The following is a 26,641-nucleotide window of genomic DNA, read 5'->3' on the forward strand; positions in this document are numbered from 1 at the left end:
CATCTGAAGCTCAGGATACAGGATTCTTGGGTCAGGCCTTGCAAAATGCCAGTGCATTTTGGTGGCACTAAAATCACCCCGGGGAAAGATGGGAAGGCTCAGGGTAGAATACAGGCTCCAGCAAAGAGCTGTAACCCAGGAACTATAGAGATGAAACCAGGAAGCTCTGCTCAAGTTGGAAGGAGTGGGCTGTGGTCTTAGTGGTATATGACAGATATCCTCTAAAACCAGCAAATTGGGTGCTTTTCGTGAGAGGTGTCAGTGCTTTGATAGGGACTTTGAGGTGACTATTAAGAAAACAAGGCGTACATGTGTGATGCTTTAAGAAAGTATGCAAATACCCCCTTTTAATAAAGCAGAAACTGCCCAGATTGGTTACCTTCATAGGGCAGATCTGCTGGGGTTGGGGGCAGTAGGGGTGTTGACACTTTTTTTTTTTAAAGATTTATTTATTTATTATATGTAAGTACACTGTAGCTGTCTTCAGACACTCCAGAAGAGGGCGTCAGATCTCATTATGGATGGTTATGAGCCACCATGTGGTTGCTGGGATTTGAACTTAGGACCTTCGGAAGAGCAGTCAGTCGGATGACTCCACTGAGTCATCTCACCAGCTCAGGGTGTTGACACTTAATGCTTACTTTGTGTAGTTCTTTTTGTAGTGCCAGGTATGAAACTCAAGAGCCTTGGGAATGGTAGGCAAGTCCTCTACCACTGAACTGTACCTTCATTCCCAGTTGATGAGGTTAAAACAAGCACATATAAGTCCCTCTATGTAAGTAGCAAACTCTGTGACTACTAAGGGGTGATCACTGGTTCATAGGCACAATCCAGGTAAGCTATGGTATCAGGGAACAAACACAATCAAGGAGGTTATATCCAGCTAGTCTATTGTTGAGGTTAGGTCTGTTGCTATGTATTGTAATGCTAAATTCTAGCCCCCAAGATCTGATTGCCTCAAGGATATGGAAATACACACCAAATGATGCTATATAACCTTGATCCTTAATTTAAAGCTGTTGAATAAAGTTGCCTACAGCATATAGCTGGGCAGAAGAGATAGGTAGAACTTTGGTTCCCAGGGTTTGGGATCTGAGGGGAGACTGAGAGAAGAGAGGAAATGATGCCATGAGGTAGGTGGATTGTGAGAACATAGTCAATTGGAGTAGGAGCAGCCCAGGCAAAGTGAACAAGTTCTATCTCAGTGTTACTGACAGGGAAGTTGACAAAATAACTTAGAGGGCTGATATCTGCACAGCTCTAGTACTGTAGCTTATATATTAGTGTGTATGTATATACTATATATTAGTATATAAGTGTATGGTATATTAGTATATATAGTATATAAGTGCATGGTATATTAGTATATAAGTGCATATATATATATATAAACTTATATTAGTTTTGTCTTTTATTTTGGAACTAAGTTGTCAAATATGGGGTAGAACCCCCAATTTTTACTACATTTTGGTGGACCAACAGTGTGTTGAGAACTTACTTTAACCCAAACTGAGATTTCAGATTCCTGGATAAAAGAAAGGCTGTCCCTTTAAGATAAAAGTCGTGACAGTGGCTAGGAAGGCAGAGATAAGGTTTCTTAACAATGTTGGTTTTCCCCCCAAGGCATGGTTTGGGTTGAGGGTTAGAATGCATGCTGGTTTAGCTGGAGTGATTCCAGGGGCTCATAGCATGTGCTAGGGGCAAACTGGAAGACCTTTCAAGTCTGTTGCATTGAAATTTTGAGAAGTTGCTTGAAGAGATTTCTTTTTAAACTGTTCAATATTTATTAGGGACATAAAATATACCTTCAAGAGCTCAATATGATATATTTACAATATCAAATTAAGTATACGCCTTGGTATGTATACTTGGCTTTGTTTTGCTTTGGTATTTTTTGTTAATGTTTTGTGGCCAGGGTGGGGTGGGTGTCTCTGTACATATGTAATGTAGCCCTTGCTATCCTGACTACAGAAATCCACCTGCCTCTGCCTCCTGAATGCTGGGATTAAAGGCATGTGCCGTCCTGCCGGTTATACTTTACTGTATTCAAACATATTTGCTCAGCTTTTTTTGTTTTGTTTTTTGAGACAGGGTTGTGCAGCCCTGGCTGTCCTGGAACTCACTCTGTAGATCAGGCTGGCCTCGAACTCAGAAATCCATCTGCCTCTGCCTCCCTGCTGGGATTAAAGGTGTGAGCCACCACTGCCCGGCCTGATGCCCTCTTCTGGTTGTGTCTGAAGACAGCTACAGTGTACTTACATATAATAATAAATCTTGTCTCTCTGTATAGCCCTGGCTGTCCTGGAACTCACTCTGTAGACCAGGCTGGCCTCAAACTCAGAAATCCGCCTGCCTCTGCCTCCCGAGTGCTGGGATTACAGGCGTGCACCACCATCGCCAGGCTGGCCATGTTCATTCTTAACAGAAGGTATTCTTTCCCATATCCACACTGCACATTAGCCTGTCTCTTCCTTACCTTGGTTTCTTAACTCCTTAGCATCAGAGATATAAATGCCTTTATTTTATCCTTTGAGAAGGCAAATAACATATAACCAAATTAAAGTGAATTTCACAAGTGAACATTACAATAATTATGAAAACATCTTTTTATTCATTTATACACCTAATACATGAAAAGAAAATCTCAATTGAAATCCAGCCATCTAGAAATAATTCTGGTCATAAAATAGACAATTACCCCATGTGTCCAAAGTCGGCTGAGTTGCCCTTAAGAAAAGTTTTTATTTACTCCGATATCTAGAATGTCCTCAGGATCACATGCTGATACTACACAGGAACAGAAGGGAGCTGAGCAGAACCACATGCTAAATGCAAATTTAAAGACCTTTATAGCAGTTACACTGGAGTCTTATATGTATCTTAAGCATTGACCAGAGAGTTAAGTATGAGCTAGATAAGATTTCAGTGAAATGAGCTGCAGAACTTTTTACCCCACACCTAGGTTATTCTGAGCAAGGGGAGCTGATGTGGGGGATGGGAACCTACAGACTGAACGTTCTGCTTTCGTCCTACCTCAGTCCGATGCTGGACATCCTGGAGTGTAAGGCACTAGAACTGGCCTGAGAAGTGCTCCAAGCTTCAGTTCTTGGTGTGCAAAGGAAATCTTGGCATAGACCTTTTGAAACATGATAAAAATAATTCCCCCTCCTCTTATAATCTGTCGTTCACAGACAAAAAGACAAGGAGGTAGATGTTTGCCAAGGTTAAAAACAGGTTACTCAAAATATGAAGAAATTGTGTATAATTATCCAGATATGGACAACTGCTTAGAGGTCAAGCAGTCTTATACAGGGAAATGCTGAACTGTAACAGACTGAGACGGCAAAGGTGGGAACACTCGATCCTGTGAACAGTATCTGGTGCTGGTACTGCTGAGGGACTGCGAGAGAAAGCCCCATATTGACATGAAAATGGGGCTTACAGATCAGCACCTTGAAGACTAAAAGAAAGTGGCAGAAGCCAGGAGGTGCTGCCAAACCACCCCCAGCTCAGCGATAGCAGAGCTCAGACATCACTCCTCACCTGCTTCTACTTCTAAATCTGTGGGCCTACAGATCCAAGGAGAAGATGAACATTCTCCAGCATGAGAAAAGTATACTTGTATCGATACTATGCTGCTTATCAACATTTGTGAGGTGAGGGTGTTGGGATGCAGAAAATGAGAAAGTGACAGAAAATGAGAAAATGAGAAGTGAATTCACTGTCCTAAATATTATAAATCTGTTACCTTGGCCAATAAGTTAGCCAAGAGACGCAAAGATTAAATTTGTAGTTCACCCTGCAAACAGGATGATGGAATTTTTCACCCAAGTCAGTCTTCAGGGCTAGTACCAATACTGTAAAACAGACAATTCTCTCCAAGGCTGATGAACTTTTCCCATGCTAGCAAATGTGTTCATAATGTAGAGGACAGTTAACCTGAAAATCAAAGCTGTTACTCACATCCAAAAATAGAGTAGTTAATACTGAAATCTACAAATTTATTTTTCATGTTTAGTTACATTAGAGGAGAGAGGCCAGAGCTAACGTACTTTCCAACATGTGCCAAGCTTCAGTGGCTATAGTCCACTGCTGTATAAATAGGCTCTTGGAGACCAGACTGAAGCTAGGGTTTAGAACTGTGCTAAATGATCCTGTGTCCAGGACTAATAAGATCTACAAGAACCCACAGAAGAACTAGAAATGCAGTGAGATATTCTCACAATTAAGACTGTTCAAGCCATTCTTCCTTGTCCCTTTTTGCAAGTTCAGTACCTATGTCATGGAAGGGAACTCTGTTACAAGCTTGAGCACATTTCAAATGACTGGGCAGTGTTGAGAAGTAGGCTTTACATATGACATGTGAACAGCCAAGAGAAAAGCAAGCCTTCATAATATTTCAAGAAGTATCACAAAATAACTTCCAACTCTAGGTTTTCTATATACTTTGTTACCTTGTTTGTTGCTTCTATAATCAAAGAAGAGAACACTGAACCCCCTTGCCTCTAGGAAGGAGATGTAGTAACAGATTATCCGAGAGACCCTATCAGATAAAATGGAGTGTTTATAATCCCTTGAAGCTGACTGTCTCCCCAGTGTGTATTGTCATACAAGGCAAGCCAAGGTAGCCTCACTGTCCACAAACTGGAAGTGTCACACAACTGAGGATGTACAGTGATTGTTCCTCCTTAGTCCTCCTAGATTTTTAGTCATGCCTCTAGAGCAGTGGTTCTCAACCTTCCTCAACCCTTTAATATAGTTCCTCACATTTGCAGTGACCCCCAACCACAAGATTATTTTCATTACTACTCCATAACTAATCTTGCTACTACAGTGAATCATAATGTAAGTATCTATGCTTTCCAATGGTTTAAGAGACTTGTGAAAGAGTCAGGTCATTTGACCCCAAAGGGGTTACAACCTACAAGTTGAGAACCACTGCTCCTAGACCTTCCATTTCTGCTAACAAGTTGCATCTACTCCTGAGAAACCCAGTACATTCTACCAACACTGGTGATCAGATATTCTAGGTAAACAGCTCCCTTGATGATCTAAGGTACTTACGACATCAAGCATAGAAAAAAAACTGAAGCAAGTATGGTCTGTAAGCTCTGCTGATATCAGCAACAGCCAAACTTATAGCTGAAAATGTACTAGAAAGCTACTGTTTCCTTCCAACTTAATAATTAACTAGAGATTAGTAAGTGCAGAAAAGAATCAAAAACGATGCTGAAAATACTCTTTTCATTTGTTTCTGAATAATATTTGGGTGGTATACCCAAAGTTAGAAGTTTTGGATGTTTTTCTGATTTGAAACTTAAGTGGGTAACACTTCCATCTTAAAGAGCAAACCTGCCGCTTGTTACATTTTTTACTATTGGTGTATAGGTCAAAAATGTATTTTGTATTTAATTCCAAATGAGCTTTCATTTACACAGACTGTAGAATGTCACAACCGGCAGCCATGCCTGGGAGCACACATACCTGGAGCTGGGCATGGCTACTCCCACCTCCACGGTCAGCTAAGAGCCTGTTCCTCAGCAGTTACTGCTACTGCTACCATGCTCACCGCTCTAGTGGAGTATTTCTCCTGTCTGTCTTTTGCCAAAAAGAAAAAATAGGTATTTTTCCCAAAATACTAATTCCCCTCAAATTAATTTCATTTGAATTGATTAAAAGGACATAAATTCTAATTGTGTGTCCCTTTAATCAATTCAAATGAAATTAAAATTTCAGAAGCCAAAGAGGAGTGGCCTAGATGGAGAAAATAGCTAGAGATGTGTAAAAAAAAAAGCAAGTCTGAGTGGATAAAGTTCTACAGAAATGTCAAAGTAGACAAGAATTTTGAGCTGCTCTAAATAAGTTAAAGAATTTCTATTAATATCAGTTTAGCAGAACCAATGCTTCCAGGTTACTGAGAACTACAGTTGAATTAAAGGCTGTCACATGTGTGAGCTAGCTCTCTCTCCCTACTCCCCTCTCTCTGCTTTCTGGATTTTCAAAACAGCGTTTCTCTCTGTAGCCCTGGCTCTCTGGAATTCACTCTGTAGACCAGGCTGGCCTTGAACTCACAGAGATCCACCTGCCTCTGCATCCCGAGTGCTGAGAGAAATAAAGGATCTCTTTAAATCTTTAAAAGAATTAAAGACTGGGGCAATTTGTATATGAGAGCAACAAAAAACAGTGTTGATGTTATATAGAACAGCCCATGGCATCCAAGTTTCAGCTTCAGAAAACACTGACACCACACCTGAAATCCTAGTGCTCAAGAGACTAAAGCAAGAGAATAACTGCAAATTTGAGGCTAGCCTGAGCTCCAGTGTGAAACCATCTCACAAAAAGAAAACAGCAGAACCACTGAAATGTGTGGTTCATTTGGTGGGCTCTCCACTTTCCACTCCAAAGATTCTATCAAGATGGCTGGAGGTGTTGGGGGGTGGGGGGGTTAGGGTGGGAAGCCTGGAAAGAAACGATGGAAAGCAGTCTCTGGCCTGCACTATACTTAAAGTTCTCTGTGGTCATCTGTGTGGCTTTGTTCATGCTAGGGAGGTAAAGCTGGGGCTCTGGTAGGTCTCTGGAACGCAGTATGAAAGCATGGTTTACTAATCACCCAAGACAACCCACCTAATCCCCTCTTCTTCTAAAAGGCTAACGATGGATGTTGAGGTTGTAGGCAGGCTATACAAGGCACAGATGAGACTAGAATTCATCTGAAGAAATCAAGGGATGGCTCACTGACCTATGATTAGCTGAAAGAAAAGCAGCACTCTTCCTCTAATAGTAGGAACTCAGCATCTGAGTTTATATTACTCCTGCTGGGAAAAGCAACACCAAAGGCAGAATGGTTTGTTTTTCCTTTCAACTACTGGCATACCTGTTTACTCAGCTAAAAAACATGATATGAGATAGCAGACAATAAGGAAAATTGCAGGCAGGATGTCCTGGCACAAACATCTAAGGACAAAGTTGGGGGACACAGGGTACCAGGTAACTATTTCTCCCTTCTACAGAGCAGTGTCCACACAATCCCACTCATTGGTGAGGTAGATGGTTAAGAGGTGTCAGGTGGCAACCTCAGCACAGTGGAACAAAATCATCTGCCTGGTTAAGACACAAGTCATTCCCAGGGCTGCATCAGACACAAAATAATCTCCCAGAATTAACAGGCTACTCTGTAAGAATCTAAGCCAAAGGGAAATGGATTTTTACCCTAAATTGCCTTACAATGAATTTAAAAATCAGTCTGTCGCCCTAATAAAACTCCACAAGTGGGTTCTGCCTGCCACTGTGGGAATGTGACCTGCTGGAGGGATGAGAAGAGCCTGGATTATTAGGAGAGAATGAGACAAAATGGGAAGACAAGAAAGGTTTTCAAGGAAAAAGTTTAGGTCAAATTGAACCTAGGAGAGGACAAAGGTACCTTCAGTGAGGAGACCGGGAGGAAGGGAGAACGTCTTGCATTACTTCCCATGAAAGTCACTCAGCTCCTCATCATCCTTTCTACGCTTGTGAGAGAAAAAAGAGGTGACGGGGTAGAGCTTGGCCTTGGCCTGAAACCGATGTCCTGCAATGTCAATTTCATATTCTCCTCGGTTGATGAAATCCGTTGTTACCACCTGTTCTTCCCCACTGTCCTCAGAAAAATTGTGTACATAACCCAGGCATACATGGCGCTCAAGAGTATAGCTATAGGCACTACTGGTGGTCTTGCCAGCATACTTTCCATTCCGGTAAATGGGTTCTCCCCACCAAGGCCACAAGTCCAGGTCTGTGTCATGGTCATCCAGAATGAACATAACAAGGCGCTTATAAACCCCGTTCTGCTTTTGCTGCAGAAGGGCATCCCGGCCGATGAAGTCTATGCCCTAGGAAAGAAAAAAGATACCTGAGGTACCAGTCTACACAATGGCCCTTGGCATGTACGTGGACATGCAGTATACAGATTTAGACTACATTCCTGCTAGCTTTTGGAAAATTGTGTTTGAGGAAGGCATTGTGAAAAGCTGTGTACACAGCAGAGACAACAAAAAACTTTTTTTAACAGCAGGAAGTACATACTCCTGTGAAGAGATTTCAATCATAAGCCTACATGAACCAAAGAATGTTAGAAAAACTGAAGTTAATCAAGAAGACTTGCTAGAAGGATGGCAGGATGGCTCAGCAGGTAAAGGCTCTTACTGAACAAGCCTAGACACTGGAGTCTGAGCTCCAGAACCCTAGCAAAGTTGGCAGCAAAGAAGCAATCCCAGACTTAGAGGTAGGTAACCTTCACGTATTGACAACAAAAAGCACTGCATATGAATATATCAATATACTTATAAATACAAGTAAACAACCTAATAAGGATTCTTTCTAATTAAAATATAGGTAATTTAAAATAAGTTAACATTTTCACAGCATACAAATTGTAATTTTTTATGTCTAGTTATATGCAGTGGCCAAAATAAGTAAATAAATAAATGAATAAATAAGTACTATCTGGGCATGACGGCACATAGCCTGGTATACTCAGAAAGCTCCAGGTGGGCTAGGACTACATAGTAGGACCTTGTCTCAGAGAGAGAGGGAGAGAGGGAGAGAGGAAGGGAGGGAGGGAGGGAGGGAGGGGGAGAGAGAGAGAAAGAGAGAGAGAGAGAGAGAGACAGAGACAGAGACAGAGACAGACTGACTACAGGTGTACCAGCAGGGAACTGCCTAAATAAAATACATTATAAGTAAAGCAAGGTGCAAGTTTAACACCATCTAGGTTGAAGGTGGGCAGGGGAATCATACACTGGTACACTTGCACATTCTAACACTTTAAAACAGAAACAAACTGCTGCTTCTAAGAAGACACAGGTTGAGGTTCAGAGGTAGGAAGATTGTACAATAATCTCTTGAACTACAGTTTTCTACATAATAATAATACTTGGGGCTGGAGAAATGAGAGTTCTTATAGAGGACCCAATGTTCCTAGTAGCCTCTTTTGGCAACTGCATTCAAATGTATATATTTGCCTGGAAAAGCACTGACTGCTCTTCCAGAGGTCCTGAGTTCAATTCCCAGCAACCACATGGTGGCTCACAACCATCTGTAATGGGGTCTGATGCCCTCTTCTGGTGTGTATGAATACAGCTACAGTGTACTCACATACATACATCTTTTTTAAAAATGTATATACCTCAGGCAGACATACATGCATTCACATAATTAAAAGTTAATGTATTTTAAGAAAACATTAGGCAGCTGTCTGTAAGATGACTAATTTGGATAAAAACTGTGGCACATTCACAGTATGATTTGTGACTACAATTGACTAAAAAACGTATGCCAGTGTAACAGCTGTTGCAAGGGTATTGGGATTTTATCTGAACTACGCATCCCACAGTAAGTTTCCCATCCTGAGGATGCACTGTTCCTTGTGACTTATGGGATGCTAGCTGGCACTTCCCTATCTTTCCAGCTCTTCCTATCTTAAACACATCAACTGCTTGGTTAGAGGCATAGGACGATGTGGATATATAATACCTTCTCTAACTTCACTCGAGACTCTCCTCCACATTCCAGGGGTGTGGTGAGGGTGTTTAAATCCTGACCCCAGAAAGCAAAAAACTTCTCAATTCGGAGACTTCTGAGGGCGTAATACCCAGCATTCCGGATTCCATATTTCTGTCCAACACTCATCACCTCATTGTAGACATGCAGAGCATACTATATGAAAAGAAGAAAAGTTAGCTTTCTAGTTACCTGACGTGGTGTATCCCATTGGTTCTTAGGGAGGCTTCAGGAAAAGGATTTTATCATTTTTAACAGTTAATTTTAAACAGATATTCACATTTAAAAAAAAAAAGATTTATTGATTTCATGTGAGTACACTATTGCTCTCTTCAGACATACCAGAAGAGGGTATCAGATCCCATTGCAGATGGTTGTGAGCCACCATGTGGTTGCTGGGAATTGAATTCAGGATCTCTACAAGAGCAACCAGTGCATTTAACTGCTAAGCCAACTCTCCAGACCGACATACCACATTTTTAAAACAACCTTAAAGCTGCTGAAGACAGGCATCTCAGTTGGTAGACTGGCAGTCTTCCTAGCATTACAAAGCTCAGAATACATACTTGCCCAGCATGCACGTTACTCTTGGTTCAGTTCTGGGTAATACACATGCAAAAACCTCATACCAAGTATCAAATGATAACCTAGAAAAATGTATCATGTATGGGAGAGATGGGTCAGTGGTTAAAAGCACTTATTATTCTTTGCAGAGATCCTGGGCTCAATTCCCAGCATTAACATGGCAGCTCACAATACTTTAATTATTTCCATCTATAACTCTAATTCCAGGGGATCCAAAGCCCTTTTCTGACCTCCATGGCCACTGCACCCATGTGATGCAAGGACATACATGCATCAAAACACCCATACTTATAAAAATTTTATGTTCAAAATATTTAAAGTACCTAGAAATATAAATTAATTTCTTTGCTGCTTTACTATGGATGCAATGTAACTAGTTACAATCCTGCCACCATAACTTACTGTCTACTGGATAATATTCAAACTGAACCAAACTAAGCCCCACCTTTCAAAAAAAGGTGTGAGTGGCTGGAGAGAAATGAAAAACTAAATTGATGAAAAAGATCAGGCTCAGTGGTTGAGGCATTTGAACCCCATGTAAGGACTTGAGTTTGATCCTGGACCCCACAAAGTGAGGACAAAACCAACTCTAAAAATGTATCCTTTGACCTCCACTCATGTACCATGATAGCTCTACCCAGACACACAGACACACTACATAAACTAAAACCCAAGAGTACAAGTGATACGAGAGAGGAAGACTTGGTAAAAGCAGTTCCAAGTTGATGCAAGAATGAAGAGTAGGAGTCCAGCCTGGGCTACAAAGCCAGGCCTGGTTCTGGGGCATGCTGGGTTGGGGGTAGCATGGTCAAAGGAAAGGATATGACCCAAAACCCCAGGAAAAATCTACTCTGACCTATTATGTGACACCTATTTCTTTTTTTCTTTTTCCTTCTCTTTTTTTTATTCGATATATCTTTTATTGACATTTCAAATGATTTCCCCTTTTCTAGCCCCCCACTTCCCGAAAGTCCCGTAAACCCCCTTCTCTCCCCCTGTCCTCCCCCCATGACACCTATTTCTTAAAGTGACAGGATATAAAAACTTTACAAGGAAATCTCTGGAATACACAAATAATATTATTAGGTAGTGGTGCTATAGAAAAAAGGTAAAGTACAAGAAAACAGGTAAGAGAACAGAGAGCTTAAATAAGGTCTCACTAAGAAGTGATGTGACTGGACATGGTACACACACTTTTAATCCTAGGACTCAGAAGGCAGGGGCAGGGGATCCTTTAATCCGAAGGCCAGCCTGGTCTACATAGTGAGTTTCAGGACAGCCAGAGCTATATTTTGTAACTGTCTGGAAAGCAAACAAAATCGAATCAAACAGCGATGTATGCTGGAGCTAGCTCAGCAGGTAAGAGCACTTGCTGGGGTTTGGCTCCCAGCACATCATTAGCTCAGCACCACTTGTCACTCCATGTCCAGGGTATCTCACACCTCTTCCGGTCTCCTCAGTGCAGCGCCACATGTGCAACATAAGTTCAGGCACATACATACATATGAAAAGAAATGGTGTGTGTGTGTGTGTGTGTGTGTACTGGGCGAGGAGATATAAGGCCTGAAAGCGAACAGTAGTGAGCTTGCGGATGCCAGAGGAAAACAAAAGGGCACAGAGCAGCAGCCTGTCTAGCAGGAATGAATGCTCCAGGAAACTCAGGCCAAGGTCAGAAGCAGTGTAGAGTGGCTTTCAGTTTCACTCTGCCTCATTCAGAAGTTAAGTTAAACTTGACTGACCAGGCATGGTGGTAAACATAATCCTAGCTTTCAGGAGGTAGAGACCAGCCTGGGCTAGAATAGCAAGACTTCCACAACCATTTAAAAAAAAAAAAAAAAAAAAGGCACAACTGGTGAGATGGCTCAGCGGTTAAGAGCACTGACTGCTCTTCCAGAAGTCATGAGTTCAAATCCCAGCAACCACTTGGTCGTTCACAACCATCCGTAATGAGAAACAAAAGGAAAAAAAAAATCCTATGGGCCAGAGCAAAATGAAGAGGAGAGGGGAGGGAAAAATCCAACTTGCAAAAAAAGTAGCATTTGGGAGGAAGAGGCAGACAGATCTCTGAGTTCAAGACAGGCCTGTTATACAGAGTAAGTTTAAAGATAGCCAGTGCTACACAAAGAAACCCTGTCTCTAAAAACAAGTAAATAAAACAACAACAAAAACCATGTAATCCCAAAGGTACTAAGTACTCTCCTCTTTCCTGTCTTTGAATTTACTTGCATACACATCAAAATTACTGATTAGAAATTAATTGCATAATGCTACTACATTAGGTTATTGTTGGTTGATGGCAACTGAAGGTGATGTTTGGTTTTTATCTAAATAACTGATTTTATAAGGTTTAAAATATGTTGGTGGTTATGAGCCTAGACTTTAACAACTGAGCCATCTCTAGCCCACGGTGTTGGTTTTTGAGCTTCCTAGAGTTTCATATATCCCAGCTTAGACTGAAACTCCTGCTTCTGCTTTCTCACTAGCGCTAGGATAATGAGCATGTGTTACCATGCCTAGTTGACACAGTACTAGAGATCAAACTGAGGACTGACTGGCATGCTAGAAAAACAGTATGCTAAGTGAGCTACATCCCCAGTCACATTTTGAGTGTTCTGCCTGTATGTGTACCATGTATGTGCCTGGTGCCCTTGGAGGTCAGAAGCAGGCAGTAAGAACTAGAGTTAAAGATGGTTGTGAGCTGCTAGTTCTAGCTCTACGAACTAGAGTTAAAGATGGTGTTGAGACAGAACCCAGGTATTCTATGCCCCCTCCCTCGGGTTTTTATTTTAAAATGCATATAGCTCTTCAACATTAACTATTAAAAATGATAAAAACTCCTCCCTGCATCCTGCCCAAGACTGGATGGGATACACCACTGTAAACCTGTGGGTACTCGGGAATCTTGGGAAGCAGGCAGCCCTGCCCCAGCCCTCTCACCTCTATGGGGATGTATAGCATGAACCCCGGCTCTCCCGTGTGAGTCATACTCATCACCCGGATCCCGTTTGCATAGCCCACACTCATCTCCTGCAAAGGAAAAGAAAGCAGTCAGCACTAGTCCCTCATGGCAGTCAGGAAGTCCCGAGGGGAATCCCGTCAGTACCCACCCTCTGTTAAACCCTAGAAGAGCTATAACCAAGGAAGGCTTTTCTCTTTACCAACTTGTGCCAAAACATTGAGTCAGCCAAGGAGCATTAGGAACAATGAATGGAGACCAATCAAGTGTCTTCTCTGGGGGACTCTGTAAGCCAACTTCAGGCATCTGATGCTTAAAGGACAATGTCCACAGAATAGAATTCATGTCCTCTGGGACCAGAGACTCACTTTCTAATGTTACAGCTGCTTGGTTGCCTTGAAAGGGTCACTGATACAACTACCGCTCCATAAAGGGAAGTGTAAATCTGAGACAGCACTGAAACAAGCTACTTACATGAATTCTGACAAGATAAGGTATTTGACAGTCATAGGTATATGGGTTGCATCAGTTTTTAAAGTACAGATCAGACTGCAGAGGGATCTGTTCACTAACATGGAAGTTTTCTGTTATTTTCTCTGCTTGGGCTAACAGAGGAAATTATTAAACAATTTTCTCTGAAAATCTCCACTTGGGTTTGAATTTCCAACTTCCTCCATGGGTGGTGCTGTTCAAAGTGGCTGTGTAACTGCTTCCTGCAAAGCATTCAAGTACTCAATTGTAGTGTGTGCCAGGCAGCTAGCTGTTTGTTGTTCAGGGTTCAGCTATACCATTTCTTCCCTGAAGATGGCACATGTACAATACTATGAGTATAAAAACAAAAACAGCAAATACAAGGAGAAAAAAAAATCTGACCTCAGTGTGCATTTACTGTTACCTTAAATTTAATTCAGGCACTACAGAAACCAATAAATATACATACCTGACATTCAAAGACATTAAATATACTTCAGGGAATATCCTAATCCTTACTAAATAAAGCAGGCTTGAAAATAAAAAATAAAATTTGCTTGGTCATTTTGCTTGCTTAATAAAGCTCAAAACACTGTTTAAGTATTAATACCACATTAAGAATATAAACCTGCCATCACTATAAAAGAACATCTTTAACATTTAAAAACACAGAACTGCTAGGAATGTGGCTCAGTTGGCAGTGCTCCCCTAGCTTACGCGTAACTGTGGGTTTGATTCTCCCCACACTATAAACCAATTACACATACACCTGCACTCATAGCACTTGAGCAAGAAGATCAGAAGTTTAAGGTCATTCTCAGCTATGTAACAAGTTTGAGACCTGGATGTACTACATGAGACCCTAATCACAAATAATGACTAGCACCTACCTTGCAAAAGAGAGTTGGAAAGTGCTCTGGAGTCATAGGGGCATAGGACAACTCGGATAGCACATCCACAGCTCGAGGACCAATCAGATTGAGGGCTGTAGGGTAAAGAAGAAGAGATGTTCAACCTCTCCAGAGAATAGTCGCTTTTCAACTTGTCCACTGGCCTTGTTTCTTTACCTACTACTGTCATAAATACACTGACGAACAGCATAAAGGATAGTTTTCTAATTTACAGGTCAAGGCCTCAGAAGTGTGCAGCGGTTGGCCACCTGACATCCACAGTTGGGTCCTGGCAAAGGCATGCTGCTGCTTAGCTCCCTTTATAGAATAGGATCCATGTCAAGGAACGGTAGCACCCAGTGGGCGGGTCTTTCTACCACAACTGATATGGTAATATCCCACAGACAAATACATTGACTTAGAAAAAATGTCCCTTTATTTAGGGACCTGAGGTTCAATGGTAAGTACCTGGGGTCTGGCCCACAGTCCACTACAGACCTGCTGAACGTAGCTGCTGATTGGCTGGTGTGAAGAGCTTGGCTAGTGTAGTTCTTCTTGCAAGCTCACAGGAAGGATATATTTTATAGTCTCCTCTGCAGCGAGACCAAGACCTATCCAAGAGGTCACTTCCAGGGCTGGCCATATACCAAACACTATAGATCTCTCTCTTCCTACACAGTCGAAGTAATCCCCATCCCAAAACAGGATCCTGGAGAACTGTCTCCACTCTGCTGCCTGTGACAGAATTATACATAACTGCTCTAGTACAGGTTTGAACACAACCAGTGTTTACTAATAGTCTTTACTTTGCCAAGCTAGCAGCAAGAAGCTAATCATAATTGCTGCTAATGAGAAGTAAGGCCTGGGTGAGATGAGTGGGTTAATAAGACTACAAGTCTTTTTCCTTCTACCATGTGGTTCCCAGGGATGGAACTGAATAAATAAATTAACTGAATGGACAATTATCTGTGTTGACAGTGTCTTATTTTCCTTTGAAGATTTTTTTTAAAGGAGTATACAGTTTTTTATTATGTGTGAAAACAGCTGTGGCTGTCCTAGGCCTCATCATGCAGACCAGATTCATGAAGATCTACCCACTTTTGCCTCCTGGGTGTTGTGGCTAAAGACAAGCAGCATTACACGTAGCTAAGGGTTAAAGATTTGCTGTTTTTTTTCATGGTCATGGATGTTTTACATATCTGTGGCCCGCATGTACATAGTACCCATGAAAGCCGGAAAAATACATTGGATGTGAGCTGTGGATGGAGGTAAGTGGACCAGAGTGCTCTGGAAGAACAGGCAGCTCTCTTAACTGAGCCATCTCTCCCCAGCCCCAAAGATGTTTTTACTTTTATTTTATATATAGGTGTGTTTTGTCTTTATGGATGTACGCAGATGTACATGTATCTAGATGTAAATGGCAGCCTAAAGAAGGCATCAGATCCGCTAGAAGGGAAGTTACACGCAGTTGTGAGCTGCCCTCCGGTGAGGGAAACAGAAACTTGGTCCTCTACAAGAGCAGAGAGTACAGTGTTCCTAACTACTGAGCCACCACTCCAGCCCCGGCATGCCTTTTCATTATTTATTTATTTATTTATTTTGCTTTTGTTTGTTTGGTTTTTTTTTTTGAGACAGGGTTTCTCTGTGTAGCCCTGGCTGTCCTGGAACTTAACTCTGTAGACCAGGCTGGCCTCGAACTCAGAAATTCGCCTGCCTTTGCCTCCCAAGTGCTGGGATTAAAGGGTGCGCCACCACTGCCCAGCCCTTATTTTTTTTTTAAGATTTATTTATTTTATGTGAGTACACTGTTACTCTCTTCAGACATACCATAAGAAGGCATTGGATCCCATTACAGATGGTTGTAGTTGCTGGGAGTTGAACTTAGGAGCTCTGGAAGAGCAGTCAGTGCTCTTAACCACTGAGCTATCTCTCCAGCCCCTCCCCAGCATGTCTCTTTAACACTAATTCTGATGCTCATTGTAAAGTCAAATATAAATAAGGTCTGTAAAGTTGAAGGTAATCGGCATCGGCTTCTTTACTGGGTTGCCCGGAGAAGGCTGGCTGATGACCTACCTGTGTATTTCCAGGTGACGTCCTCCAGCAGCAAGTTGCTGTCTTTCGGTAAGTATTTGTTAAGCCAGGCCCAACAGTGGACCTGCTGATCAGTTGGAGAGATCATGAAGAAACTAAAAATGAAAAACCCAAAATAATCAAAACCAAAAGGTAGAAAAACAATCAAGAATTTAGAAACAATCTCTTAACTTTCGGGGAGGGTATTTCACCATTCTAGATTCTATAACAATAATATATTTACACAGATTTATTAACATTCATAAAGAATCCTTTCCCATTAGGGTGGCTACATCCAGTTTTACATAGTACAACTTCTTCTGTTCTTATGTTTTAAAACAGAGTACGTCTCACTTTATAGGCCAAGCTGGCCTGGAACCCCTCACATAGCCCAGGTTGGCCCCAAACGTGTTAAACCTTCACACTCCTGACATTATAGGTGTGAGCCACCACACCCACCCTGGGTTTCTTCTCTTTGTTTGCCTTTGCTGATTTGTTTACAGGTGACTAGTGATTTAGACAGGAGTTTATGAAATAGTTTTCTGGGTCCCTAGGACTGTGGCCTCCTAGAGTAAAGTATTAAGTGCTCTACACCTCCAGAGCCCTTGAAGTATCAGTTTAGTGGAAGGGCATGGGAGCTCAGCTCACCTGCGTTTAGTGAGGCGTGCGATGCTGCAGTCATTTTCATATCCTCCATATTCATTGAGCATGCCAGTATGAACAATGTGGCCTACAGGCACATCTAGGTCATTGGAGAAAAGGTACTGCAGACTTTCTAATGCCTGATCCCCAGTGGACTGCAAGGAAAGGAAAGGAAGGGTCAGTAAACATGGGCGCACCTGACCACATAACCACGCAGCACTGCCTGACTGAGGAAATTCAATGACACCATACCTACATGACACCATCTGCAGGTTTACTTTCCTGTAAGAAGCCACAAGGAAAGCTAACCATCAATATTTAAGAAAAATGGGTCTTTCTAGGTTAATTAAGAACTGTTGCCAGGCAGTGGTGGCACATGCCTATAATCCCAGCACTCTGGGAGGCAGAGGCAGGCGAATTTCTGAGTTCAAGGCCAGCCTGGTCTACAGAGTGAGTTCCAGGACAGCCAGGGCTATACAGAGAAACCCTGTCTCAAAAAAAACAAAGTCAAAAACAAAAAACAAAAAAAACCCCAAAACTGTTATAGGAGCTAAATTTCAGAAAAATATGATTATACAGATGAAACACTAAAATAGTGTAGAGTTATTCCAGAATCAGTTTTGAAGTTATCAGATGAAAAACAGGCATTTGGGGGCTGGGGAGGTGGCTCGGTGGTCAAGAAAACTGGGTGCACAACAGAGATCTTGAATTCAATTTTAGCAACCATAGGGTGGCTCACAGCCATCTAAACTAGAGTCTCATGAGATCCAGTGCTCTCTTCTGGCATGCAGATACATAGGTAGACAAAACACTCATATACACGAACAAATCGTTGCTGGGCTGGTGGCACTCACCTTTAATGCCAGCAGTTAGGGGACAGAGGCAGGCAGATCTCTAAATTGGAGGCCAGCCTGGTCTATAAAGTGAGTTCCAGGACAGCAAGAGCTACATAGAAAGAGAGAGAGAGAGAGAGAGAGAGACAGACAGACAGACACACACACACACACACACACAAGACCAAAACATGGGGCCTTGAGAGAGGTGGCTCATAAGAACACTGGCTGTTTTTCCAAAGGACCTGGGTCAATTCCCCAGCACCCACAGGGCAGCTCATAGCCATTCATAACTCCAATCCCAGGGGAATCCAAAGCTGCCTTCTGACTTTCTCAGGTACTGCATGCACACAGTGCACAGGCAAGGCATATATTGAAGCAGAAATAACTATACGTATAAAGTTAAAAATATGAAAAATACATGAAAGAAAAGAAAAACAAATATTCAATAAGTAGAAAATGTTTCCCCAAACTTAATACTTACAGTTATTTCAAATTTTGTGAAGGAGGACATGTCAATGACACACACCGCCTCCTTACAGCATTTGACTTCAGACTCCACAATGTCAAACCAGTCTGGCTTGTAGAAAGTCTTGCTCTGTTCTAAGGCAAGAAGGTCTATGAAACAGAAAAAACAAGGGGGAAAGAAAAGAGTTTTGACACTTAGAAATCCCCATATATTTTATTATGGCCTACAGACTTTTTTCCTTCCAGGACTACATTCTAGCTGTAGTCACTTATTAAACACTAGTTTTAAGATAGGGATAGAAGCAATTGTCTCAGTAGTTGAAGTGCTTGCTATGCAAGCATGAGGACTTGGCGCTTGAATCCCCAACATGCATATATAAACCTAGGTCTAAGTGAACCCTTGTAATCCCAGCAGTGATGGGCAAAGACAAGAGGATCCTGTGGCTTGATGACCAGTAGTTTAGCCAATCAGTAAACTCCAAATTCAGTGAGAAAATCTGTCTGAAAAAGGAAGGCAGAGAACAACAGAGAAAACACTCAACATAATCTCTGGTCTATATGAGGGTGCACATATACAGTCACACATGCATACAATACACAGAGAGAAAGAGCCAAGTGTGGTGGTTTCTGCCTATAATCCCAGCATATACACACACACAGCCAAGTGTGGTGGTTTCTGTCTATAATACCAGCATATACACACACACAGCCAAGTGTGGTGGTTTCTGTCTATAATACCAGCACTTGAGATGCTGAAATAAGAGGACTGATGAGGATTCAAATAAAAACCTGAAATATAAAGTTCTAGGCTAAAGTGTAAGATTCTGTCTCAAAAAGAAGACAAACTCTTACCTTTGTTAGGTGGAACAAAGTACTTTGGCCTCTCAAACCCATGTTTCTCCATCCACCTGGCTCCTTGAGCATCCAGCCGGTCATAGAGAGGAGATGTACGTAACTGCCTTCCAGTCTGGAAATCCCAGCGGGGAACCTTCAGATCATATATCAGAGCTAGAACAGACAAACAGTCTGTCAGCTGAACCTGGAAGCACAGGCATACAATTCCAGAGACCTGGGTGGCTGAAGAAGGACTTCAAATTCAAGGTGTACCTGGGCTACAAACTAGGTTCAAGCCAAGCCCGGGCAACTTGTGATTTGAATTAGAATGGCTCCCATAGACTCACATAGTTGAAAGGTAGGTTCCCAGCTGGTAGAACTCTTTTGGGAAGGATTAGGAGGTGTGGCCTTGTTAGAGAAGGTCTGTCACTGACTTTGAAGTTTCAAAATCCCACATCAGGTCCAGTGCTTATCTTTCTGCCTCCAACTTGCAGATAAAAATGAGCTACCATCCTATTACCAGTCTTGCCTGCCTCTGACCATGCTCCCCACCTTAATGGTCGCAGGCTCACTCTCTGAACTATACACACACCCCCAGTTAAATGATTCCTTTATAAGTTGCCTTGGTCATGGTGTCTCCTTATAGCAAGAGAAAAGTAACTAAGACTGCAACTTAGCAAGTCCCCATCTCAGAGGAAAAAAATCAAAAACAAAGCAAAAAACTGAGGCAGATATACTTCCTTAGCATGCATGAGACTCTGGGATTCAGTCCCCACTACCATAAAAAACAGGGGGTGGTGTGGGGGTAAAAACAACATCTCTGCAGGTACAAGCACTGGCTGCCCTTCCAGAGGATCCAGGTTCATTTTCTAGCACCCACTGCTCACAATTGTCCTTTAACTCCAGTTCCAGGGGATCTGATGCCCTCTGGCACCCGAGAAGCAGAGGCAGGGAGATCTCTGTGAGTTTCAGGCCAGCTAGGAATATAGTGAGAAGCTACTGTGGGGAAAAAAGCATGTTAGAGGCCAGGGGCTTTACATAGCAAGTTCCAGGCTAGCCAGAGCTACAAAAGTATTTTAAAAGGCACTTGATTCTTTGCTTGTGGGGATCCTCATGGCTTACAGACTTTACCTTTAATATGTAACCTCTTTTGAAGAGAAAGGGTTTATGACACACCTTCAATTGGTGGTTCTGAAATCTGAAAGGTGACATTATTCACTTAACAAAGTTAAAATCCAAATTAATCTGTCTCTTTTTTATTTTAAGATTTTATTTTTAGAGCTGGAGGGATGGCTTAGTATATAACAGCACTAACCATTCTTCCAGAGGACCAGAGTTTAATCCCTAAAAACCTGTGTAAAGGTAGAAAAGGCCAACTCTACAGAACAGTCCTCTGACCCCTACATCTGCCCTTCTCTGTGATATGTGTACCCACACCACATACCAGACACGCAACTACATAGAACAGAGTTTTAGAGAGAGAAAGAGAGGGAAGGAGGTAGGGATGGAGGGAAGGAGAGAGAAGGGAGGGAGGGAGGGAGGGAGGGAGGGAGGGAAGGAAGGAAGGAAGGAAGGAAGGGAGGGAGGGAGAGAGGGAGGGAGGGAGGGAGGGAGGGAGGGAGAGAGGGAGAGAGGGAGAGAGAGAGAGAGAGAGAGAGAGAGAGAAACAGTGAGTATTGGTGATATGGTAAAGAACTTGTTAACATGCAAGAGGCCCTCAATCCTCAGTACCAGAGAGAGACAGAGAGACAGAGAGAGAGAGAGAGAGATGGGGGCAGAAAGATCAGGAGTTTAAGTCAATATAGCAAGTTAAAGACAGCTTGGATTCTATGAGACTCCATCTCATAATAATGACAAAAACTACCCAATGATCTCAGAACCTGGGTGGGAAGTTGAGCCAGCATCAAGGCCAATTGAAAAGCCTGCACTGCTAGCAGCACACAGCAAGCTGCAACGTATTAGCTTGTAAGTCATAGTCTCCTTTCCCATTCTTAGCATGGTCCAATATACCACAAATGCTCCTAAGTGTCAGGTGAGGCATGAATCCCTATCCTTGGACCTGAAACAGTCACAGATGAGAAACCCTATTCTAAATACTTATTAGAGGGAGGGAAAGCCCTGACTGAAAAAAATCAAGCCACTTAAAGACTGCTGAGCCCAATAAAATTTGAATAAAAGAACACTTACGCATAACTTCCATGACCCGGTGGCGCAGAAAGGTGCGGCTGCTCTGGAGGGCTCCAAAGCGCTGCAAGTCCAACTCCCAGACATTTTCCGAGGGATAGCCATATACCATCCATTCAGCTAGGAACCTGTTTACATGGAGACAGAAAGTTGCTGGGCCTCAGATGAGACAGAGATCAAATCATACAATCAAGAGCCAATGGAACCACGAGTCTGTGCTGTCACAGAAATGAACAATTTAGACAATTTCCTCACATTTTGTAAAATAAACAAACATGGATCCAAGTATTGTTCTCATAGAACCACAATGAGGAGGGGGTTTTTTTGTTTTGTTTTGTTTTGATAGGGTCTCTATACATAAGCCCTGGCTGTCCTGGAACTCACTATGTAGACCAGGCTAGCCTCAAACCCAGAGAGATCTGCATGCCTCTGCTTCATGAGTTCTAGGATGACAGGGGGGTGTCACCATACCCAGTTTTTGAGGATTTTTAAAAAAATTGTTTGTATATGGATGTTTAGTCTACATGTGAATTTGTACGCCAAAACAGCTGGTGCTTAGAGGCCAGAAGAGCGTACTGGACTGCCGTGGCTGGACTTACAGGCGGTGGTAAACTGCCATGCAGATGCTAACTCTTATAACAGAAAGCCCAAGACGGTGTTATAGACACAAGCCATATGTATGCAGTAATGGGCGCCCCTTTACAGGACAGCCACGCAGAGACAGCTCTGTGGTACCTCACCATGTCTCTGCTCCCCTTCTGTTTTCACAGCTGGCTAGGCCCTGACCTCAGGAATGCAACTTTGTCTGTTAATGACTGTGCATGTGTCTATGATGGGAGCTGGCACTTCAGAAAGTCAGAACAACTGTGGAGTCACTTCTCTCCCTCTGCCTTTACAGAGATTCGTGAAATTGAACTTAGGTTGCCGGCCTGTGCAAAAAGATCCATTACCAGTCATCGCACAGGCTCCCCAGATGTCCCGGAAAAACACTTGATCCTTGAAGAGCATGGACAAAGCAGTTGTATTTTATTTCTGGGTTTTTAAAAAAAAAATTTCTGCTTTGTGACAATTAGAAAAAACAAAAGGAAGACCCAATTCATTTACCCTACAAAAATCAAAAACACTGTGAGTTAGGGCTGAAGAGATGGCTCAGCAAATTAAGAGCAAACACTACTTCTATATAGGACAGGAATTTCAGTTGCCAGACTCCCCCCCACCCCCCATAACTTCAACTCTAACAAGAGAATTCAATACCTGGCCACCACAGGCGCCTGCACTCATGTGTACATATGCATATATACATAGTTAAAAATAAAAACAAGTTTTTAAAAGAGAAAAACGGAGAGCCTGGAGAGATGGCTCAGCAGTTAAGAGCGCTGGATGCTCTTTTATAGGACTTTCATAGTTTTTTCAGTTTCAGTTCCAGTTCCCTGCAACCACATGGCCACTTACAACTGCCTGTAATCCAGTACCAACTAATTTGACACCCTCACACAGACAAACATGCAGGCAAAAAACCAATGCACATAAAGTAAAAATAAATAAATCATTAAAAAAGAAAAGAGGAACTAGGTGGTAGTACTATGCACCTTTTTGCTCCAGCATCCAGGAGGCAGAGGCAGGTGGATGTCTGAGTCTGTAGCCAGCATGGTCTACATAATGAGTTCCAGGAAAGCCAAGGTTACATGAAAAAACTGTTTTGAATCCCCACCCCTTAAAAAAAAGTATACCAGAATGTATCAAATATATACAAATAAGTACTATTTGATTATATATATTAAAAATTTCAAATTAGTCTTTTTGGGGTTGGGGTTGGGGATGGATTTGTTGGGTTTTTTTGTTTTTCTAGACAGAGTTTCTCTGTGTAACAGCCCCAGCTGCCCTGGAGCCTGATTTGTAGACCAGGGCTCAAACTCACAGAGATCTACTTGCCTCTGTCTTCCTAATGCTGGGATAAAGGCATGTGCCGCCATGCCGGGTCCCACATTCTCATTCTTAGTCCAGGTCCAACAGAAATCACTATGTAGTCCAGGCTGGCCTCAAACTCACCGCAGTCCTCCTTCATCAGTCCCCAAGTGCCTAGTGTTACAGGCATGTGCCACCATATCCAGATAATCAACATTTTTTTTAACCTGAGAATAAAGTGTCCTATGCTGCTGAGAACAAGCTTGGACCCCTGATCTGCCTGCCCTTTACTTCCCAAGAGCTGGAACTGTATGCATACAGCTGATCAACCACTAAGTGCGTGGCACAGTGGAGTCAAGCACACATGCCCTGCTGTGTAACCTTTCACAGTGCACTGAGGAACTCTATCCTGTGGAACTGAGACTGCAGACCTATCCAACAGAACTCCCAGCAACCCAGCAACCACTATTTTTTTGTTTGTTTGTTTCTATGACCTCTATCCTAAGTACCTCACAAAATGGAATTGTACAATATTTGTATCCTTCTGTGACTGGCTTTTTTATTTTCAAAACAAAGTCTCACTATGTAGTCTTGGCTGGCCTCAAATTTACAGAGATCTATCTGCCTCTGCTTCCCCAGCTGGGATTAAAAGCATGTGGCACCACCCCCAGCTGATTTTTCTTTTTTCGGTTTTTTTGAGACAGGGTTTCTCTGTGTAGCCCTGGCTGTCCTGGAACTCACTCCGTAGACCAGGCTGGCCTCGAACTCAGAATCCGCCTGCCTCTGCTTCCCAAGTGCTGGGATTAAAAGCATGTGCCACCACTGCCCAGCTAGGCTGATTTTTCTAAGTACCTATTTTTAATCTAAAAATTTAGCTGCCTAGTTTGATTGCCTAGTTCACTTATCATACCTGGTTAATTCTAACCTTACACAATCAAAACATTAACATTTGTTGAAGCTGAAAATTTTTTAATTTTTTCCTACAGGTTGTAGCTAATTAAATGACAGAGTTCCCAAAATATTATATTCAGTAACATTTATAAGATATGAATAAAGCAATTACTTTAAAAAGATAATACACTGTTATTTACATTACTATCTGGTCACAGAACATATTAACAATGAATACTCTAAAAGGAAAGAACCTAGCAAGCTGAAGTGTCCACAGGTGACTCTACAGAAAAAGACTTACTTTCCAGCTCCTCCACCCAACGACAGGCCAGCAGAGTTCATCCCTGCCAGGACAAAGTAGCCCTGTACTACAGGAGACTCGCCCATGATGCACTTCATGTCTGGTGTGAAGGTCTCAGGGCAATTCACCAACTTCAAAATCTCCAGAGTCTCCAATCCTGGCATCCTACGCAGGAGGGAACTCAACAGGGGCTCTGAGCAATCAAAACAAACCCAAACAGAGTCCTCACCTTTAGGGCATTAAACTTTTTCAAGTACTTATACTTCTTACTCCTCCTTCCAAAAAATTCTTTAGAGGAGACTTTTCTAGGAGTCATTTGGTTATCAGGAAGATGAAAGTTGGTAGAATTATAGAACACACCTACAGAATGCCTGACATTCAGAGTAAGAAAAATCATACTTTACAAAAAGGCAAGGAGCCACACAACAGAAGGAACACAGACGGCGGCAAGCAATACTCTTACAGGGGTCAAGTATGAGGGGAAGGGCTGAGACGCCACCTAACACTGCATCAAAGACAGTGCTTCCTACACTGAGAGGCGTGTGACGACAGGTTTGCACTTTGTTCTATACTATCTCTGGCCACTGTCCCATGGGACAGCAGTAACAGATGGGAACAGGATTAACTAGTTTATGGGCACAAGGGTTTAGTTTCCCACAAGCAGCATTTTGTTCTTTTAAAAACCCACCAAGGATGGAAGAAAACTTAGGAGATCTTTTCATACCCTTTCAATTTATAACCATGTAACTACAATAATTATTCAAAAAAGACAAAATTATTTAAAGTCTTAATAAAGACCACATTAGCAAAATAATCTACTTTCACAATCCTCCTGCCTGGGCCTCTCACATGCTGTAATTACAAGCAGGAATATATCACACCTTGCCCTGCTTTGTAGAAACCTCTTCAATTTCTTTAAGTCTTACTAAAAGAAAACCCTCCTTCTGGTCTAAAGTTTCAGCAGTGATTTAAATAAATAAATAAGTCAAGTTCATTAAGCAGCCTGCAGACCCTGCCTCCAGGAATCCAGCCAGTAACCATATCCTTAGTCCAAGCAAACTCTAGACTACTCTTCATGACTGCTATTGTACTTTCTGGAGCTGTTCGAAAGATACATAAAAAACTAGTCATGAAAATACCTTGGAAAATGCAACATCTTAGATAAGCAGACAGCACTGTTGCTATAATTTACTTCACATACCAAAGTGATCCCAATCTTCCCGAAGGTTCTGAATTTCCAACTGGTTTTTGCCTTCAGTGAAAATAGGTTTGGGGTTCTTCTCAAAGCCCCCAGACAAGATGCCACCCTGCCAGTTCCTAATGTAAATTCTTCCATCAGCATCCACAATGGCTGAAGAAGAAAAACAAGGAAGTGGGACAAAGGAGAAAAACAAGGGGTTAGAGGCCAGCCAGGTTCCTAGATGGAGAGAATGGCCTTACCAACAGTGCAGCATCCAATAAATCCATTGGTCTTAAAATACCATTGAATACAGGGAACAGTGGTGCATGGCTTTAATCCCAGCACGTTGGAGGAGGCAGGTGGATCTCTGAGAGTTTGAGGCCAGCCTGGTCTACAGAGTGAGTTCCTGGACAGCTAAGGCTACATAGAGAAACCCTGTCTCAAAAAGCCAAAAAAACAAAACAAAAAACAAAAAAACAAAAATCCAAAAACCAAAACGAAAAATCATTGGAAGTCAAGGGGAAGGATCATCCCACTCAAGATTACAGAAAAGATTGTTTCTCTGATTATCCCAAATATTACCAGAAACCTAAAAGCTTTGCCAACAGCTTACAATCAAACTATATTACCACTACTGTGCCCAGCCAAAGTCTAACAGGAAGAAGGGGAGGTACAGACTTCATTCCCTGAAATGTTATTAAAACCCTTTTAAGCTCAGCATGCCTGCCTCTGCCTCCAAGCCCATGATAGTGAGTTCTAGGCCAGCTAGGACTACACAATGAGATTCTGTCTCAAAAAAATAAAATAAAAGCCAGGCAGTAGTGGTGCATGCCTTTAATCCTAATGCTCAGGAGGTAGAGGCTGATGAACCTCTCAGTTCAAGGCCAGCCTGCTCTA

General features: G+C 42.3%; 1 protein-coding gene across 2 annotated transcripts in view; it reads right to left on the minus strand.

The window, feature by feature from the left end:
* Positions 1-2,591: 2,591 nt before the first annotated feature.
* Positions 2,592-26,641, minus strand: part of Pdpr (pyruvate dehydrogenase phosphatase regulatory subunit) — a 45,776-nt gene continuing 21,726 nt past the window's right edge. For both annotated transcript variants that reach the window (XM_052166186.1, XM_052166185.1), the window contains exons 8-18: positions 25,766-25,915; positions 24,565-24,757; positions 21,471-21,595; positions 19,302-19,457; positions 18,466-18,599; positions 17,155-17,303; positions 16,510-16,622; positions 14,437-14,531; positions 13,057-13,146; positions 9,508-9,690; positions 2,592-7,865 (exon numbers count right to left, since the gene is read on the minus strand). In XM_052166186.1, the coding sequence (XP_052022146.1) occupies positions 7,461-7,865; positions 9,508-9,690; positions 13,057-13,146; positions 14,437-14,531; positions 16,510-16,622; positions 17,155-17,303; positions 18,466-18,599; positions 19,302-19,457; positions 21,471-21,595; positions 24,565-24,757; positions 25,766-25,915 (1,793 nt within the window). In that variant the 3' untranslated portion in view covers positions 2,592-7,460. The remainder of the gene's footprint in view (positions 7,866-9,507; positions 9,691-13,056; positions 13,147-14,436; positions 14,532-16,509; positions 16,623-17,154; positions 17,304-18,465; positions 18,600-19,301; positions 19,458-21,470; positions 21,596-24,564; positions 24,758-25,765; positions 25,916-26,641) is intronic.

This window comes from Apodemus sylvaticus, chromosome 21 (genome assembly GCF_947179515.1).
Source record: "Apodemus sylvaticus chromosome 21, mApoSyl1.1, whole genome shotgun sequence".
Lineage (NCBI taxonomy): Eukaryota > Metazoa > Chordata > Mammalia > Rodentia > Muridae > Apodemus > Apodemus sylvaticus.